The sequence below is a fragment of the Phycodurus eques genome, chromosome 7 (assembly GCF_024500275.1).
Source record: "Phycodurus eques isolate BA_2022a chromosome 7, UOR_Pequ_1.1, whole genome shotgun sequence".
NCBI lineage: Eukaryota > Metazoa > Chordata > Actinopteri > Syngnathiformes > Syngnathidae > Phycodurus > Phycodurus eques.
Genome location: NC_084531.1, coordinates 1,633,404 through 1,652,789, shown reverse-complemented (window position 1 = coordinate 1,652,789; position 19,386 = coordinate 1,633,404). Strand labels below are relative to the sequence as shown.

General features: G+C 41.0%; 1 protein-coding gene across 11 annotated transcripts in view; it reads left to right on the top strand.

Moving 5' to 3' along the window:
• Nucleotides 1-19,386, top strand: part of bcas3 (BCAS3 microtubule associated cell migration factor) — a 324,466-nt gene that overhangs the window by 123,833 nt on the left and 181,247 nt on the right. For all 11 annotated transcript variants that reach the window (XM_061680864.1, XM_061680865.1, XM_061680866.1 and 8 more), the window contains 3 exons: nt 418-518; nt 5,623-5,819; nt 8,054-8,151. In XM_061680864.1, coding sequence (XP_061536848.1) covers nt 418-518; nt 5,623-5,819; nt 8,054-8,151 — 396 coding nt within the window. The remainder of the gene's footprint in view (nt 1-417; nt 519-5,622; nt 5,820-8,053; nt 8,152-19,386) is intronic.

The window sequence follows — 19,386 nt, the reverse complement described above, 5'->3', positions numbered from 1 at the left end:
GATGGAATTCGTCAGTTTTTGAATTCAAAGGTTAACATACTTTTTTCTAGCCTGCACTGTGAAGTTTAAAGATTGTGTTCATGAAAATATAGTTGTGTGGTGTTCTTTGTTTGCATTAATTAGCATGTGATATAGCTCAAAACAAGCTGTTAAACATATTATTTGATACATTTTGATTGTATTTTATACCAAGTGTAAGAAATAAAATGGTAACACAACAAGCATATTGAGTAATTCAGACCAACAATTGAGTTATGAATTCCGGCCCACCCTGTACTACATACTGTATACACACTTATTCAGTATTCTATTGGAATGTTTCTTCAGTCCATACGCTAATTTAACATTCTTAATGCTCACCAAATAGACTACATACTGTATTTTTAATGAAGACTATATCTGGACGGATTCTTTCAGGGATGTCTCCAGGGAGCCCGAGCCCAAGAAAACGTCACGAGTCATCAGATAGTCTGGCATCTGATCACGTTGGGCAGGACGATGAGGAGTGGCTTTCTCAGGTCAGGCCCTTATCTTTACTAATTGAGCAGTGACATTGTGACACAATCAAGCGGACGTAATCTCCATCATTCGCTGTGGTGACACCCAGAGCATACTTATTCAGGTCCCAGTCACAGCTTGCGTTGTTGCTTTGTGTTCTTTAAATATTTAATATGAATTTGATTGCATGCCTGAACACATTTACCATTCTTCCTTTGTCTTATGTGATTTGTTTTTAGAGCCCATCAATTTTGAATTTTCCTTTTTCCAGTCACAGTTACATGCAGTAAATCCAATGCGACATGGCTGAAGTTGCCATTTAAACATGATAAATTGCAAATCTTCTTTATACAGGTATACCGTAGCTACGTTTTGTGAAAACCGGGTCAATCAAAAATGTTTGCGCACCAAACATGACACAATGTCCCAACTTCATTGGAATTGGGGTTGTATATAATCACGTAAATTAGACTCCTCAAGCACATTATACAAATGCGTGGAATAACTGTTTAAGGCACTTCAATTATAAAGATTGACATATTTCCTGAAACATTGAATGACGTGGCCAAATGTATGGTCTCACTGCAGACAGTAGATTAGATCACACGGCAGGCAACGGAGGAGACTCGAGGAAGCATGTGTGATTGCGCAGATTTGAGGGGGCCCGGCGTTTGTTTCAGGGTGCCGTGCCCCCTCTTTCCTCGCTGTGCAGCCGGCCCCGGCCACAGGTGTCCCAGGTTCTTACCTCTAATAAAATAAAACATAACGTTGTTTATGTAGCAATAAATGATAGTATAGTCGAGGGTCCAAGAGGATTTTGCATGTTCTTGTCTTAGTTCTGGCAGCGTGCAAGTCCTCCTGGTTAGGTAGGGGGGTACCAACAATTTTTCCGGCATTCCTGATTGTCCGTTGCAATCGGAGTTTGTCTTTTTTTTGCGGCAGCACCAAACCAGACTGTGATGGATGAACACAGGACTGATTCGATGACTGTTGTGTAGAACTGCCTCAACAGCTCCCGTTGCAGGCCGTGCTTCCTCAGAAGACGCAGGAAGTACATCTTGTGCTTGGCCTTTTTGAGGACGGAGTTGATGTTGGTCGCCCAATTCAGGTCCTGAGAGACTGTAATTCCCAGGAACTTGAAGGTTTCAATGGTTGACACAGGGCAGTTGGACAGCGTGAGGGGCAGCAGGACGCTTCCTGAAGTCCACCATCATCTCTACAGTGTTCAGCTCCAGGTTGTGTCGGCCGCACCACAGCTCCAGCCGCTCCACTTCAATGTTCAACAATTCCCTTTCTTTTTCTTTTTCTTTGTCAATATGGGGTGCTGTGTGTACATTAATGAGGAAAAAAAAAAACTTTTAGCAAAGGGCTGAAATATAACAAAGAAAGAAAAGAATATGCCGGAAGCGAACGCCTGCATTCACTTCCGGTTTAGTTTGACATACGTTTGTTATAATCGAACTATCTTTGTCTCGTAAAGGGGCACCACGTCTCTTTTCATACATTTAAACTTTAGGAAATGCGATGAAAAACCTCGATCAATCTCTGTTATCTAAAAGGCTGCTACATTTATGAAATGAGAGTTCTCGATTACAGCGGTTTCAATATTAAACACACACAAAACACAACAGGGAGTGGCATTTTACAGAAACTTTAATTAAATCTAAAGGGGAAACTACAGGGAAACCAGTGCAGAGGGGCTTAACTATGGAAATAAACTAATAATGGTAATAGAAAGGAAAATGGGCATACGTGAAGAAAAATAGGACATTGTGTTGTGGCGTGAATAGGTTACGGCGTGTTGAGCTGGTACAAAGTTGGAACTTGTGTGAACCTGGCGTTTTACCCCAAAATTATTAGGCTCTAATTTTGTACATTCTGGCAACGATCGCCACGCTCTACTCACGACCGTAGTTCAGTTGGACCTCAGTGTGGTCTGTCTCAGAGCGTCTCAGGAGGAAAAGAAGCAGGTTTAGTTGAGGAGGAAGCTGCACAAAAAGTAAAAACAAAAAAGGTGCAAAAAGAAAGTTGTTGTCCACACGTTCGGACAACAAAGAGAGCCAAGAAGACAAGAACGCGAGAAGGCGGAAGTCGAAGGGTTAAATACCCAGGCGGCGTGTCTTACGGACCAGGGAAGCGGAGAAGACCATGCCCATCGGCTTGAATTTAGTCTACAATTTGGCACGTAAAAAAAAACGTTTTAAAAATCACATATTAATCCAAAATACTCCAAACTTTGTACTCTTAGTCATGGATCAAGCATATAGACTGATTGTCTAAACTTTAGTCTTGGCAAATCAACTACAGTGGGTACCGAAAGTATTCAGACCGCATTAAAATTTTCACTCTTTGTTATATTGCAGCCATTTGCTAAAATCATTGAAGTTATTTTTTTCCCCCTCGTTAATGTACACACGGCACCCCATATTGACAGAAAAAAATTTAATTGTTGACATTTTTGCAGATTTATTAAAAAGAAAAACTGAAATATCACACAGCCATAAGTATTCAGACCCTTTGCTCAGTATTTAGTAGAAGCACCATTTTGAGCTAATACAGCCATGAGTCTTTTTGGGAATATTTTTTTTACACCTGGATTTTGGGGCTCATCTGCCATTCCTCCTTGCAGATCCTCTTCAGTTCTGCCAGGTTGGATGGTGAACGTTAGCCATTTTCAGGTCTTTATACTTCACTCTTGGGACTGTATTGGACAGGTGATAAGCAGTGCCTGGTTTTCTCCACACATACCGCTTAGAATTTAAGGTCAAAAAGTTCTATCTTGGTCTCATCAGACCAGAGAATCTTATTTCTCACCATTTTGGAGTCCTTCAGGTGTTTATTAGCAAACTCCATGTGGGCTTTCATGTCTCTTGCACTGAGGAGAGGCTTCCGTCGGGCCACTCTGCCATAAAGGCCCGACTGGTGGAGGGCTGCAGTGATGGTTGACTTTCTAGAACTTTCTCCCATCTCCCGACTGCGTCTCTGGAGCTCAGCCACCGTGATCTTTGGGTTCTTCTTTACCTCTCTCACCAAGGCTCTTCTCCCCCGATTGCTCAGTTTGACCGAATGGTCAGCTCTAGGAAGGGTTCTGGTCATCCCAAACGTATTCCATTTTAGGATTATGGAGGCCACTGTGCTCTTAGGAACCTTAAGTGCAGCAATATTTTTTTTGTAACCTTGGCCAGATCTGTGCCTTGCCTCAATTCTGACTCTGAGCTCTTCCGGCGGTTCCTTTGACCTCATGATTCTCATTTGCTGTGACATGCACTGTGAGCTGTAAGGTCTTATATAGACAGGTGTGTGGCTTTCCTCTTCAAGCCCAATCAGTTTAATCAAGCACAGCTGGACTCCAATGAAGGTGTAGAACCATCTCAACGATAATCAGAAGAAAGGGACAGCACACGAGTTAAAAATATGAGTGTCACAGCAAATGCTCTGAACATTTCAGTTTCTCTTTTTCAATAAATCTGCAAAACTTTCAACAATTCAGTTTTTTTCTGTCAATATGGGGTCCTCTGTGTACATTAATGAGAAAAAAAAGAACAAGGAGGAGGAGCCAGATGAGATGGCTGGGGCATCTGATTCGGACGCCTCCCGGACGCCTCCCTGGTGCGGTGTTCTGGGCACGTCCCACCGGGAGGAGACCCCGGGGACGACCCAGGACACACCGGAGAGACTATGTCTTTCGGCTGGCCTGGGAACGCCTTGGGATCCCCCCGGAAAAGCTGGATGAAGTGGCTGGGGAGAGGGAAGTCTGGGCGTCCCTGCTAAAGCTACTGCCCCCGCGACCCGACCTCGGATAAGCGATAGAAAATGGATGGATGAATCCATGAAAATGAAAAAATAACTTTATTGATTTTAGCAAACGGCTGCAATATAACAAAGAGTGAAAAATGTAAGGGCGTCTGAATACTTTCCGTACCCACTGGAATTGTTCACTACAACACATACACGCACATCATACACACACACACACACACACACCAGACTCAAGGTCGCACCAGTGATGTTATTTTTACTGTCTTTGTCGCACCGCGGGCCCTCGAGTAGCGTAATTTCAATCCTCTGCGTGTGTTACGCATATTGAAGAATTGACAATAATAGCACCTTGACCTTGATTTCATGCTGTTTGGCTTCAAATCAAGAGGACAGTCCTCAAAGTCTCGTAGCCGAACCTGTAAACTGACAAATGAATGACACAGACATCAAGGCATACATTTAAAATATTCCTGGAGGTTTGTTTGTTAGAAACGTGGGATTTCAACGTCCACAGGCATTGTCTCTAATCACCACTGGGGGGTGATTGTGTTCCATTGTTCAACAGTCATCAATCACTTCCTTCCCCAATCATGCTGTGCAAGTCATGAAGTTTTATGGTGTCAGATGATTTGAACCAGGTTTCCTGTGTCTTGTGGAAGTATTCTGGCTGGGTGAGTTTCAAGAAGCAACAGTTTATCAGTTCTTGGGGTTGCCGTAACAACTGGGCCATAGTCACGACAGTCTTTAACGTTATGCAAGGAGTATTTATTATTTCAGTGGGCCACCACTATTTGCTCTGTCCATAGGTTTTCATTTACTATGTCAGCAGAATAGCTCAGATAAGTGGGCACATGGCTCCACACATGAATTCTGGTCCAACTGCCCATTTTTGGCATCCACTTTAGAAAATTTCAGAGCAGCATTTAATGACGTCATCATGGCTGACTCGGGACTCTCCATATTTCTTTCTACCGGTCAGAATATCCTTAGCACTGCTGCTCCCCTAAGAAACTAGCTACTCTAAACCTAAACTGATTCAAATGTTGTGGCTGGTTTTAGTGTACAGTGTATTGATACTAAACCACCTTGTCACGTTAATTACTGAAGTATTTGTAACCATTATTGTTTCTCGCCGCCTGTTCGTAAAACTCATTGACGGATTTACTCAAAGTCAAATATCCATGTTAACTGGGAGGGCTGGCAGTGAATGAGTTTTAACCAAACTTTGTTTTGTTGGTTTGTGTTTGAAATTGTGTGTCGCCTGTATCCTGAACTCTCTTTTTAGCCTGAACAAACTTTTCCCCCTGATGATTTTGTGGTACACAGTAGAGCGTTGTTCTAACATTATTGCCTTTTTTTATTCAGGTGGAGATTGTAACTCATACAGGTCCGCATCGTCGGCTGTGGATGGGACCCCAATTTCAGTTTAAGACCATTCATCCCTCAGGCCAGACTACAGTCATTTCATCTTCCTCCTCAGTGCTTCAGTCTCAGAGCCCATCTGATGCACAGCAGCCTCTTCTGGATTTTGACACAGATGACCTGGACCTACATAGCCTGAGGTATTGTTAAAATAAATATTGTAGTACTGTCTATAGTTGATTAGCGTGTTCTTGCAACCCAACTTTTTGACGTCAATATCTACAGTGCTTTCCACTGAAAAATAACACCCTTATGTCATAAATATATTAACGGTCTTCGAAATATGGAAAGAAATTGAGAAATGTATTATATTAACATGTTTGACAACAACAAGGTATCAGACAGGCTTTTCCTGTACTTTGATTGTAATATTTTTCAAACAATCTTTGACAAGACCACACAAATGTTGGTTGCTAGCCCTTCTCTTTGCTGCACAGTTTAAGATGTCAAATGAGAACATCCAATACAGTCAATACATTGTCATGGCAACTAACTTCCGAATGAGAGAGTTGACAATCACGCATATACCGTTTGGTTTGGATGTGATTCGAGTGTCCTGAACTCAAAATCCTCTCCTTCAGTGATTGGGGGAAAAAAAAAAAAAAAAAAGAACTTCCTCAGAATTCGTCCGAATAAAAAGGTTGAGTTGCATGAATGACTCATCACCAACACATGTTGAGAAACGTCCTTTGACAACTCAAGACTCGATCTCTCTTGTCACAGTTGATGAATCAATTTAGCTTGGTACACATATATAGAGCTATTTGGCTCATTTTGAGCCCAATTACCTCCTTCTGACCAAAATCAGCAAAGCCCCTATAATTGGTCTCCAGGGATTATCTTGATTGATTATCCTGTGGTGGGGGGGGGTGTTTAGAATGTTTTTTTCTTTCTCCCTGACATGCTTAGGTGAGGGCCGACAACTGTAAATGTTAAACATGTTCAACATGTGCAATTGAGATGTCGAGCCACTTCATTCTTTTGACATGAAAGGGAACGATACAAGACCTGTAGTCCTCGCTATTACCAGATTTCAGAAAATGAAGAGTGTTATTGGACACAATTCCAGGGTCACCAACCTTTTTGAAAGTGAGAGCTACTTTTGGGGTACTGAGTAATGTGAAGGGCCACAGTTTTATACAATCTGAAATAACAAATTTGCTCAAATGCCCATTCATCATGTTATTGTTGTATGTTATTATTACAAATGAATGGTATTCATTCATGTTAAGACATTGATCACGGTAATGATTTCTCACAATAATTGGGACACAGATAAATATCAATATGCAACACTTTATTTCTATAAATCTCTGCCAGGTTTCTGCCATCTATCCATTAATCTTCTATTATCATCACTCATGTGTCAAGGGTCTGCTGGAGGCTATCCTCGCTGGTTTTTGGCGAAATGTGGGGTACACCCTAGATTGGTCGCCAGCCGATTGCAGGGCACATATAGATAAGCAACCATTCACACTCACATTCACGCCCAAGGGCACGCAATGAACCTAACATGTTTTTGGAATGTGTGGGGGGGGGCTGGAGTACCTAGAGAAACCCCTCACAAGCTAAGGGAGAGCATGCAAACTCCACACAGGAATGCTGGAGCTTGCACTCGAACCGCCAACCTCAGAGATGTGAGGCAGCCTTGCCGTTTTTGCCGTTTTGTCTCCCAAGGCATTCGGTAAAATCAAGATTACAAGCTGAGGACTTTTGCCACTGTGATGTTACCAGGAAAGCTAACAGTCAGTCTAGCTTATCTGCATCTTCTACTACTTTTTCGTTTTTGTATTTTACAGCAGTCTGGATGCCCTCTTGAATACACCACACACTAAAGACAGTTTTTTTTTAAATGTCATCACTGCTTTTAACTATTGGCGGTTGGAAGTGTGAGTGGGACTCTGGCTTGCCATCTCTGTACTAGTTCACCCCAAATGTGTTGTGTTTGGTTGAGGTTGAGTGTTCGTTTAGTGTGTTTTTTTTTCACACTATTTATCTAAGCATGTCTTTATTGACTTGAGTTTTGTGCACTGGGACACTGACAGAAAAGGGCCTTCTGCTAACTGTTCCTTGCAAAGTTGGAAGCATACACTTTTCTAAAAGGTCTTGATGGCGGGTCTAGTCCAAATACTGATCAATTAATTGAATGTGCATCAGGATAGTTTGTTCAATATTGTCTGTATGGCGTCTCTAACATAACATTTAAACAAATTTTGCCACTTTTCTGTGTTCTTACGAGATAGAAGATGCCAGTCAACAACAACAACAACAAAAAATGGAACTAAAAATGTGGTCAGTGTATGGTAATTTAGGTCTTAACTGTGTATGCACACGTGAATCTGTTTCCAACAATGTGCATATTTGGCATTTTTAGGATGCAGCCCTTGCGTTCGGATCCTGTCAGCATGCCTGGGTCATCACGGCTGTTAGCTGATCGTCAAGGACAGACTAACATCATGGATGCAGGTCCAGGTAGGAAAATGCTTTTTTTTTTGTTTATTTCCCCTTGCTGAAAAAAACAACAAAAACGTTTGTCAGGTCAGATGCCTTTTTGTTGTTATTATATTGTGAGCTTTTTTTTGTTGTTGGTTTTTTTTCATCATATGAATTGAGAACAGAGGTTGTATCAGACTTATTTTTTTTGGATGGATCCAATGGATGAAGTTTGGTTTGAATTTCATAAATACGAGGAGGACTCAAATAGACATTAGCTATTTTAGCTTCCAGCATCTTTCTTCAATGTTCAAAATGATTTTGTTCGACGGTAAGCAAAAATCAAATGTTGTGTTCTCTGTAGAAGTTCATTGATGTCATAAATGCAACACTAGTTTTTTTAATACATGCAGAAAAAAAGAATATATATACATATATATATATATACGCACACACTGGGTATGGAAAGTATTCAGACCCCCTTAAATGTTTCACTCTTTGTTATATTGCAGCCATTTTTCTAAAATCATTTAAGTTATTTTTTTCCCTCATTAATGTACACACAGCACCCCATATTGACAGAACAAAAAAAACCGGAATTGTTGAAACTTTTGCAGATTTATTAAAAAAGAAAAACTGAAATATCACACAGCCATAAGCATTCAGACCCTTTGCTGTGCCACTCATATATTGAACTCGGGTGCTGTCCATCTTCTGATCATCCTTGAGATGGTTCTCCACCTTCATTGGAGTCCGGCTGTGTTTGATTATACTGATTGGACTTGATTAGGAAAGCCACACACCTGTCTATAGAAGACCTTACAGCTCACTGTGCATGACAGAGCAAATGAGAATCATGAGGTCTAAGGAACTGCCTGAAGAGCTCAGAGACAGACTTGTGGCAAGGCACAGATCTGGCCAAGGTTACAAAACATTTTCTGCTGCAGTTAAGGTTCTTCAGAGCACAGTGGCGTCCATAATCCTGAAATGGAAGACGTTTGGGACGACCAGAACCTTTCCTAGAGCTGGCCGTCCGGCCAAACTGAGCATTCGGGGTAGAAGAGCCTTGGTGACAGAGGTAAAGAAGAATCCAAAGATCACTGTTCTAGAAAGTCAACCATCACTGCAGCCCTCCACCAGTTGGGGCTTTATGGCAGAGTGGCCCGATGGAACCCTCTCCTCAGTGCAAGACACATGAAAGCCAACATGGAGTTTTCTAAAGAACACCTGAAGGACTCCAAGACGGTGAGAAATAAGATTCTCTGGTCGGATGAGACCAAGATAGAACTTTTTGGTCTTAATTCTAAGCGGTATGTATGGAGAAAGCCAGGCACTGCTCATCATCTGTTCAATACAGTCCCAACAGTGAAGCATGGTGGTGGCAGCATCATGCTGTGTTTTTTTTTTTTTTCAGCTGCAGGGACAGGACGACTCGTTGCAATCGAAGGAAAGATGAATGCGGCCAAGTACAGGGATATCCTGGACGAAAACCTTCTCCAGAGTGTTCAGAACCTCAGACATGGCCGAAGGTTCACGTTCCAACAAGACAATGACCCTAAGCACACAGCTAAAATAACGAACGAGTGGCTTCAGAACAACTCAGTGACTGTTCTTGAATGGCCCAGCCAGAGCCCTGACTGAAACCCAATTGAGCATCTCTGGAGAGACTTGAAAATGGCTGTCCACCAACGTTCACCATCCAACCTGACAGAACTGGAAAGGATCTGCAAGGAGGAATGGCAGAGGATTCCCAAATCCAGGTGTGAAAAACTTGTTGCATCATTCCCAAAAAGACTCATGGCGGTATTACCTCAAAAGGGTGCTTCTGCTAAATACTGAGCAAAGGGTGTCAATACTTATGGCTGTGTGATATTTCAGTTTTTCTTTTTTAATAAATCTGCAAAAAATTCAACAAATCCGTTTTTTTTTCTGTTAATATAGGGTGCTGTGTGTACATTAATGAGGAAAAAAATGAACCTAAATTATTTTAGAAAATGGCTGCTATAAAATGGCTAATATAACAAAGAGTGAAAAATTGAAGGGGGTCTGAATACATAACGTACCCACTGTATATATGCATTGTGATCCTGACTTTTTGTTGCTCCAGTGTTTTTGTTGATTTGTTTGTTTTTCTGTGGGAGACGGTCCTCATGGCTCTTTGAGTATTAAAGGTTGCCGACCCGTGATCTAGTCGGAACCCCTCGACCTTGTACACCAGCTCGGGCTCTTTTCCTGCTTGAGAGGTGACTTTCCAGAGCTAGCTTCTGTAGCCGGGAATCGGATCGCCTCCCTTCTATTGCCCAGCTCACAATGCGCCCACAACACCCTAGCCCACTGCTACAGGTGGTGAGCCCATGTGAAGTAATAATACTACTAATAATAATTATATTAATTAGAATACTACTACTACTAATAATAATAATAAATGACACAGTAGATATAAAAAGTCTACACAGCTCTGAAAAAATAGCCATTTTTTTGTGATACAAAATTATTGGCAACATAAATCTTTTCAAACCTTTTTTTCACCATTAATATGATCTACAGTATATCTTGCACAAATCAGTTAAAAAAAAAAAAAATCAGGACAGGAATTAAAAATACGCAACTGAAATAAGTGTGCGCATGTGCTTATAACGAGGATGTGGTGGTGTTCAAATTCAACCATTCGCATTCAAACTCATGTTAAAAGAGAGTCAGCACACACCAGCCACCATTAAATTGTCTCTGGTTAATACCAAATAAAGTTCAGATGTTCAAGTAGGCTTTCACTGACATTTTATTTTTGCTTTAGGCTAAAAGTTTTGTGCAACCGTTTTATGGGGCTCCTCATAATTCACCTCACCTTGACTAAGGCCCCAGTTACAGCTGAAAGAAAAACAGCCCTAAAGGATGATGCTGCCACTACCCTGCTTCACTGTGGGTATGGTATTCTTTTTAGGATGAGCAGTGTTATATTTGCGCCAAACATACCTTTTGGATTTGTGGACAAAAAGTTAACCTTGGTTTCATTGGATCTTAACACATTTCCTCTCATGCGTTTGGTGGATTTCAAGTGAGTTTTGTATTCTTTGTAAGATAAGGCTTCCATCTTGCCACCCTATCCCATAGCCCAGACACATCAAACAGACGGGAGATTGTTGTCACACGTATTAAACAACCAGTATTTGCTTCGGCCTCCTGATAGGCTCCCTGATCAGTTTTATTGTCGTCTTTTCGTCAGTTTTGGAGAGACATCCGGTTCTTGGTAATGTCATTGTTGTGCCATATGTTCTCGACTTAATGATGACTGTATTCACTGGGATAATAAATGGCCTTGGCAATTCTTTTTGTACCCTTCTCCTGACTGTTATCATTGTCCTGGAGACAAATGTTTTTTGTTTTTTTTTGGTATGTTAGCTATTAATGAAGACATGAGAAACAACTACACACCTGCATTTACTGTACTGTATCTCTTCAAGAATGTGCATGTCGCAACAGATTACACTGGGGGGAGACGGGAGAGCCACGGCAAACTTCAAGTGTACACAATAACATGTTTAGCTCAAACTAATGCACTCAAAAATAGAAATATGAATGCATATGTTAAAACACAGGTGTCAAATAAAATGAATGAATAGTGTTAGGAATGTGCTAATAACAAAGCAAAGCAAATGTATTTATATAGCGCATTTCACACACAAGGTAACTCAATGTGCTTTACATCAGTAAAAGCATTTTAAACAGAGAAAAAACAGCTTATAAACATTAAAAACAAAGAGAAAAAAATAAAATACAATACAATTAAAAGAGCACACAGTGCAAGAAATGTCATTTAAAAGTGGAAATGCTCTAAAAAGCATGGGGCAAAAAGAAGAGTTTTTAACCTGGACTTAAAAACATGCACACTTGGGGCTGACGCCACTTCTGTTGGCAACTTCTTCCATTTGTGTACAGCATAATAGCTAAAAGCTGCTTCACCATGTTTGCTTTGGACTCTGTGTGCCACTATTTGACCTGAGTCGCAGCATTCTGAATGAGCTGCAGCTATTTAATGCTCTTTTTAGGGAGTCCAGTCAGAAGACCATTACAATTGTCAAGTCTACTTGAGATAAAAGCATGGATGAGCTTCTAGTCTGCTTGACACATGCAAGCCTTCACTCTGGATATTTTCTTCAGATGGTAGAAGGCAGTTTTAGTCATTGATCTGATATGACTGTTGAAAGTCAGGTCGGAATCTATCAGAACACCAAGGTTTCGGACTTGGTCTTCTCTTTTTAAAGAGAGCGACTCCATGTATTTACTAACAGCAATTCTCTTTTCTTTGTTGCCAAAAACAATTATCTCAGTTTTGCTGTGGTTTAATTGAAGAAAATTTGGGCTCATCCAGATATTTATCTGTTTTGGACAGTGACACAACACCTCAATTGAACTGTAGTCATCTGGAGACACTGCTAGATATAACTACACTATAACTGGGTATGAAAATAAATTATTTTAACTTCATGTCTGGCTGGACTGTTACTACAGTGCATTTAAATACAGATACACTTCATACAAATAACTCACTTTTTCTAGGGAGGGAAAAAGATAAATGTGTTCTGGTTTTCACGTTTGGTGTACTGTATGGAGTTGACGAGACCAAAAAAAAGACTTCCACCGCTTCGGTTTTAAGAAGCAACGGTACTTTTACTCCGTTACAATGATGTAAATGTCACTCGCTAGTTTTATTGATCAATTAGTGCTTATTTATCAGCTACTTCATGTGCGAGACTCCGACTTCCACATTGGGCGCTGTTTGGGCTAATTAAGTCGTTTAAGTCGAGTTCACCAATCAAACGACACAAGAAAGTCACATGACCTCACACGTCTTCTTCTATTGGGCTTCCCGGGCATAGGTATTAACACGAGATAAGCCAGCCTCACTGATCGTCGTGCCTATGTGGCGGCAATTGTTGGGAAGGTCGTCGTCACTAAGAAGGCAACGTCGCGCGGCTCGTTTACATTAAGACGAACAAAAACAACAGCTTTCATGTATTGTAGTATTTTACTGGCGCTGTCTGCCCAAACGTGGGTATTTCAGCTCACTTATAAGAAAACATTTAGAAAACACAATGCAGTAAATTGCACACACACACGCGCGCGCACACACACACACACAGCAACATCAGAATTTGCACGTGCACACTTTATTTTTTTATTGATGTTCATTCTGTGGTGAAAAATATCTGAAGTTACTCACTATTTACTCAGTACTTGAGTCATTATTTCACTGTGTACTTTTTACACTTAACACATTCGCTGCCATGGACTATGTTAACTGAGAAGGCTGGCAGTGAATGAGTTAAGTAATTTTTTGGAGGACTACTGTAGCACCCTCTGTGTAGGACTTACCTAAGAATGCCGGGGGCTTGGGTTTGTTTGATGTCAGGTGGATACCATGCCGGTGCACCTAAATAAAAGCATACTTCCGAATAACAATACCCAACTAAATAGCCTATTTAGTAATAATGAGACCCAGAGATGATGTAACTTTTAGGCAAAACCACGGGCGTATTTAACACAGGCCCAAAATACATAACATGCATATGGTCACTGAAATTAATAATAACAAAAAGTTGCGCTGTATAAAAGAAAGTGTCCAAGGTTTGTTTGGCTGGTTGTAAAGCCCAGTTGGTGTGAATTCAAACTTCTGAATTATACCCAAAATAAAACATAAAACCTCAAAGTCAACCTGCCCTTAGTTGTCATTATAATACCATTCGATACTACGTGTGCAGACGTCACACAAGTCTTAACAATGGCGTACAGGTAGGGTTTTCCTCTTTTTTTCTCTCTCTTTTGGTGGTGGGCCCACTCACACACTCTCACCCCACCCACAGTACTCACGCTCCAGTGCTCACGAAGTGAAATTGTAGAAACTGAGGGTGTTATATAATTCCGTTTCAGAGCCTGCGTGCGTTGAGAAAAATCCTTTCCGACGCTTGAGAGCGCTGCAATGCCGCCGCCTCGCCCCTCCCGAGCGAAGCTATCTCGTCCCTTAGCCGCACCACGGGGCTGTGCTACAACTTAGCATTAGCCTCGTGACTTCGCTAACGGCGACGTATTTTGCCAGGGAAAGGTCCTTCGACCGGGCTTCTGGAGTTACCCGCTCCAACCGCTCGAAGGGCAAGTCAGCAGTACTGGATGAAGTTCTCTTAGCTTAGTTCTCTGTCTTTTTCTTTTGCTCCGGTGATTCGTTTCTCCACTCTCTTCAACGTCCGTCCTCGCCTCTGTCTCCTCCCCCCCTCTCTTCCCGCGAGACAACATCTCTTCTCACCTCTCCAACCCATACTACACCCAACAATACACACGAATACCAAGGACTTAGCACAGGAAGAGAACAACCTCATCTTTACAATACTATATACCGTAATTAGTCAAACCCAAAATCCCCATCAGTATAAACCTTCAGTTTATCACCAAAACTTGACAAACACATTTTACGCCACAATGAATGCACTTGAATTAAATAATATATAGAAGGGTGATGAAGGAGTTTATATTAACCCTTTAAGGTCTGCGAGATTTTAGTACGCCGAATTACCACCGGGCTACGCTCCTTTTGACTTTTACTTGAGTCACATTATCGTCAAGTAACATTACTCTTACTTGAGTCCAATATTTGGCTCCTCGACCCACCTCTGGAGCAGACATCCTCTATTGCTACTCTTACGTTGAAGCAACATTTGTGCTCATCAGATCAGCCAGTGTCGTAACTTGTTGCACTGGTCTTTTGTATGTTCGCGTTGCGGTGCTGCGGGTTGCGGCCCCAGCGGAAGCGCGAAGCACACGTAACATCGGCGACGACAGTTGGTCCGCGAGTCCGTCTTGTATTAATTAGGAAACGCGCCTACAATTATCTAATTATTTTACGGATGTTAATGTTAAATGTATTAAGCGACGGGGCTACGTTAGGGATCTCTTCAGTGCCACTGTCTCTAATCCGTACATCATGGCTGGCCTCACCACGGTCTTGTCGACTTTGCCCTTTATCCTAGCATGGACTCTTCCGTTTTAAACAGTTACTTCCTGGTCATGTCCTTTGCACCCTCAATGTGTACGAGTGTATTACCAAATATATACTCAGGAAAAAATATACGATGCACTGAATTCACAAATAAATGAACTACTGGAAGTGATTTCTCCCTCGACGACCACTTTCCTTTTGACCTTCCTCTCCCAGAAAGGAGGACAGACCCATGCCAAGTAATGGACGCGATGCTTATCAATATGTGTGGATAAGGAGGCTTCAGTGTTGTGTTCTGCCGCAGCCATGGCGCCACTTAGTATCTCACACAAATCTTTTATCTCACACTGAGCAGAACACAGCTGCGTGTGGCAAAATATGCCTTATATGCCAAAACAAATCACAACCAACATTGAATAAATCATATTCAAATAATATTTAGACTGGAATTGGGTCATGGTTTAAATATTAGAAAAGCATTCATTTCTCAGTACGGGTTGCATTTTTATTTGTTACAGAATTGTAACCATTGACACACAAAATTAATTTCATAGTTTTTTTTTGTTGTTTTTTTTTTTTTTAAATAACTTTAATGTGGCTATGCCATACTGCATACAATCTTTATTTTCTCTGGAACTTGTTAGCCCAAACAAGGCCATAAAGCTGTAATTCTCCCCTTATTGACTCACTTAGAGTCGGTCAGTCTCCCCAGTGTCTATTGCCATCTTATCTCACCCCATACACTCTGCTTATCGCTGCCTTCCCTGAGGTGATGGGACGCCATCTGCAGTGATGCACGCACGTGCACACACACACGCACATAGTATTCTGTATAATACACTACATTCACTGTTTAACCGTTTACACAAACTTTAGACATTTACTCCAGTTCCCACAAAGACAAAATGCAAGTTTGTCTTTCAATGGCCAATTTGTCATTCAGCTTGGAAAAAATGTTGTGTTGGTGGGAAATTTAATGTCGGAAATGAGAGAAAACCTTTGAAAAACTGGTGGCGTAAAAGAAAATTGTCATCATAACAAGGGGAATGTGTTTATACTCATATTAGTCATATATTAGTCAGATTTCCGAGACAGAAAATCAGGGATCTCTTTTATTCTATTTATTATTTTATTTTTTTACAAAAAAATGAAATGAACAAACAATGAACAAATTGTGAATGTGACAGAAAGAATTACGATACAAATCATAACAGTGGTCGGACTAATAATAACAGTAATAATAATTTTTTTTTGTTCCAACTTGTGAAATAATTCATCTTCGGTCATAGGCCAGCGCCTTTACCATACTTAAGCTGACTGAGAACCAACCACAACTCAGCACCATACGTGCCCAACCTGTCCGATCTACAATATGTGTCATATTGATTTAGAAATGTGTCGTGTTTTATTTTAATTATTTGAGTGAATGTGATGCATCGAAAATATTTTGTTGTTTGTTTTTTTCTAAGATGTTGTGTACTGCGTTAAATAGAGCAGGGCATGTACTAGGCGGCCAAGTCAAGGTGGAATATTGGGGCGTGTAGCGGGCAAGAGGGGGAAAGAGGGGGCGGGGATACTCAAGCTCAGAGACTCCAAAGACGCTCCCAAACCCAGATCCATCTATTGCTACTCTAAGTAAATAAACTGACATAAAAACATGACACAGCACGAGAGAAGTTCCTAACACCACAGTGCAGCATCCAAAATAAATACATGAATTAAGATAAGAAGAACAAAACAAAAGAAAAACAAAGAAATCAATATATGAACATCAGCCGCCAACTCAAGAGTTTGATCATTTCCCACCTTTAAGTAGTGCCTTCACAATAGCCGCAGCTGTAAGAAAGCACTGTTCACAAACATAAATGACAATAATACAATCATAAAAAAAAACAAATATATATTCTTCTACAATCAAAATACATCAGAGCACCCTTCATATTTGCACTTGGCATACAGGAGATGCAGTTTTATTCCCTCTTGTTATTTGGAGCTGTTAGTGGATTGTGAGGATGAGGAGGAGTCGTAGATGTTCGGAGAATTAGGATACAAGTGAGTTGTTTCTCGTTTTGCCTCCCAATGTGCTCCAATAGATTGCATGTGGTGAATGCGGCTGACGCATTGCTAACAAATACCCCAAGCGTGTTGGCAACTTCACCCGAGTAGTCAAGGATGTGCTTCTTAGGAGAAACCGACACTGTCAGCTAAAGCTAACCTGCGCATTCATTCATCTTCCGTTCAGCTTCTCCTCACTCGGGTCGCGGGTTTTGTCCGGGCACTCCGGTTTCCTCCCACATCCCCAAAACATTCATGGTAGGTTCATCGAAGTCTCGAAATTGCCCGTAGGTGTGAATGTGAGTGCCAATGGTTTGTTTGTATGTGCCCTGCGATTGGCTGGCAATCAGTTGAGGGCGTACCCCGCCTCCTGCCCGAAGATAGCGGGGATAGGCTCCAGCACGCCCGCGACCCGAGTGAGGAGAAGCGGCTCGGAAAATGGATGGATGGATGATTCATGCAGCTTCGAACTGGGTGGGTAAATTAACCTGTTTTTCATATATGTTGGGGTAAAATGTATCCCAATGTTACAATAAAAAAAAAAAAACAACAAAAAAAAAAGTCTGGAAAGACCAGCTGTGTGGAAAAAGGTACTTGAGCCACACCGCATAGATCATCAAACAGCGTCCGTAATGGCATTTGTACACGAATTGGCTTACTGGTGTTCTTGCATGCGCCTGTCAAAAACAAAGTAACACTTCACCATCATTGGCAAACAGGTTTCCCATCTCTCCTTTTGTTCTCATTGAGCCTGATCGAACAATGACAATGAGGTAGTGAGGTCCAAGACTGAAGGGGTGTACACCCCAGAAAAAGACACAAAGGTCACCAGGCACAAGTGCTACGTATTCATCTGAGTTTTCTTTTTCTAACCTCTTAGCCCAGTAGTCTATACTAAACAATCACCTCGCAGCCTAATAAAGGCCCCCTGTATGTTTGTGCGATTGTGGCAAGACAGACAATCAGAATTGCACAGGCTAGAAAGACGGCCGGCCATCTGATGACTTCCTTTAAGTCGACTGCCTTCATTTCCCGAGACACCCTTTCCCCAGTCCTTTCCTCTCTAGATTCTTCATTTATTTTTATTTTTTTTTCCATCAATGGGCACATTTGTCACCTTGTTGCCTCTCTATCCTCCAGCGATCCTGTCACCTCGGGCTGTGCATTATGAACCGTTGGTTGAACAACTCTCAACAGCAGATGCTTTTGGTCGTAGCGCTCCTTTTTTGTTTCGTCACGACCGGTAATCAAGTCAACGGAATGACCGAGAAAATAGAGCAGAGAAGGGAAGCAACGGCGATGGACTCATGCTTGACATTCCTAGAATGCATGTTCAACTTGAATATCGATCCTTGCTTTTTAGAAAATAATTATTGATCTCGGCACTGTCCTTTCACAGTCTCCTTAAGTTCTTTTCTTTTTTTTTTCATCTCCACCACTCAACTATATTTGCTTATGGCTCATTTTCATATCATTTGATCAATAACGATAAAGACAAAAAGAAATCAAAATGTGATTTTTAATTTCAAATGGCGGGGGCCCATTAAGATCCACTTATTTTTATAGCAGTAAAGACAAAAGTACATAATGGTAAAGACATAATGTCATAAATCGTGTGAGTTGCAAAATTAAGTTTTGCCCTTCAAACTCTGCAGATACAAGTGCATAAAAGATCCTAAATACTCATTAAACTCATTACACTCTTGTCTTTATTCTATCGTAATAACGGTAAAGACTTAATAATTCTGACACCTTCCCAAATTCATACATATCGCGGAAATAACCCCATTTATTTTGCTGTCTGCTATGGTGTAACTGCAAAATGGCTGCCTCATCCTGGCACTTCAGCTCACAGATCAACAATATAATGAGGTTCTCTCCAGTGGCAGCTTGAGTGACAAAGAACTACTTGCAAAAGAACCAAAACAGGAACTCTGAAGACACTAAGATGCATTTGGTGTTAGTTTTTCATGGAAAAGACAATAGTAGAAAAAAAAATTAATATATATATATATATATATATATATATATATATATATATATATATATATATATCCACAAATGTAATTCGCATATTCAGAAACCATGTTGCAAATCATGAAACTTCATTTCAGACACCTAACAGTAAAGACATTTCAGCATTCACATATTAATACTTTAGTTTGTTTTTTTCGGGACACTTCGGACACTTGAGAATAAAGACATTTTGGCATTAAAACTTTGAAAAATAT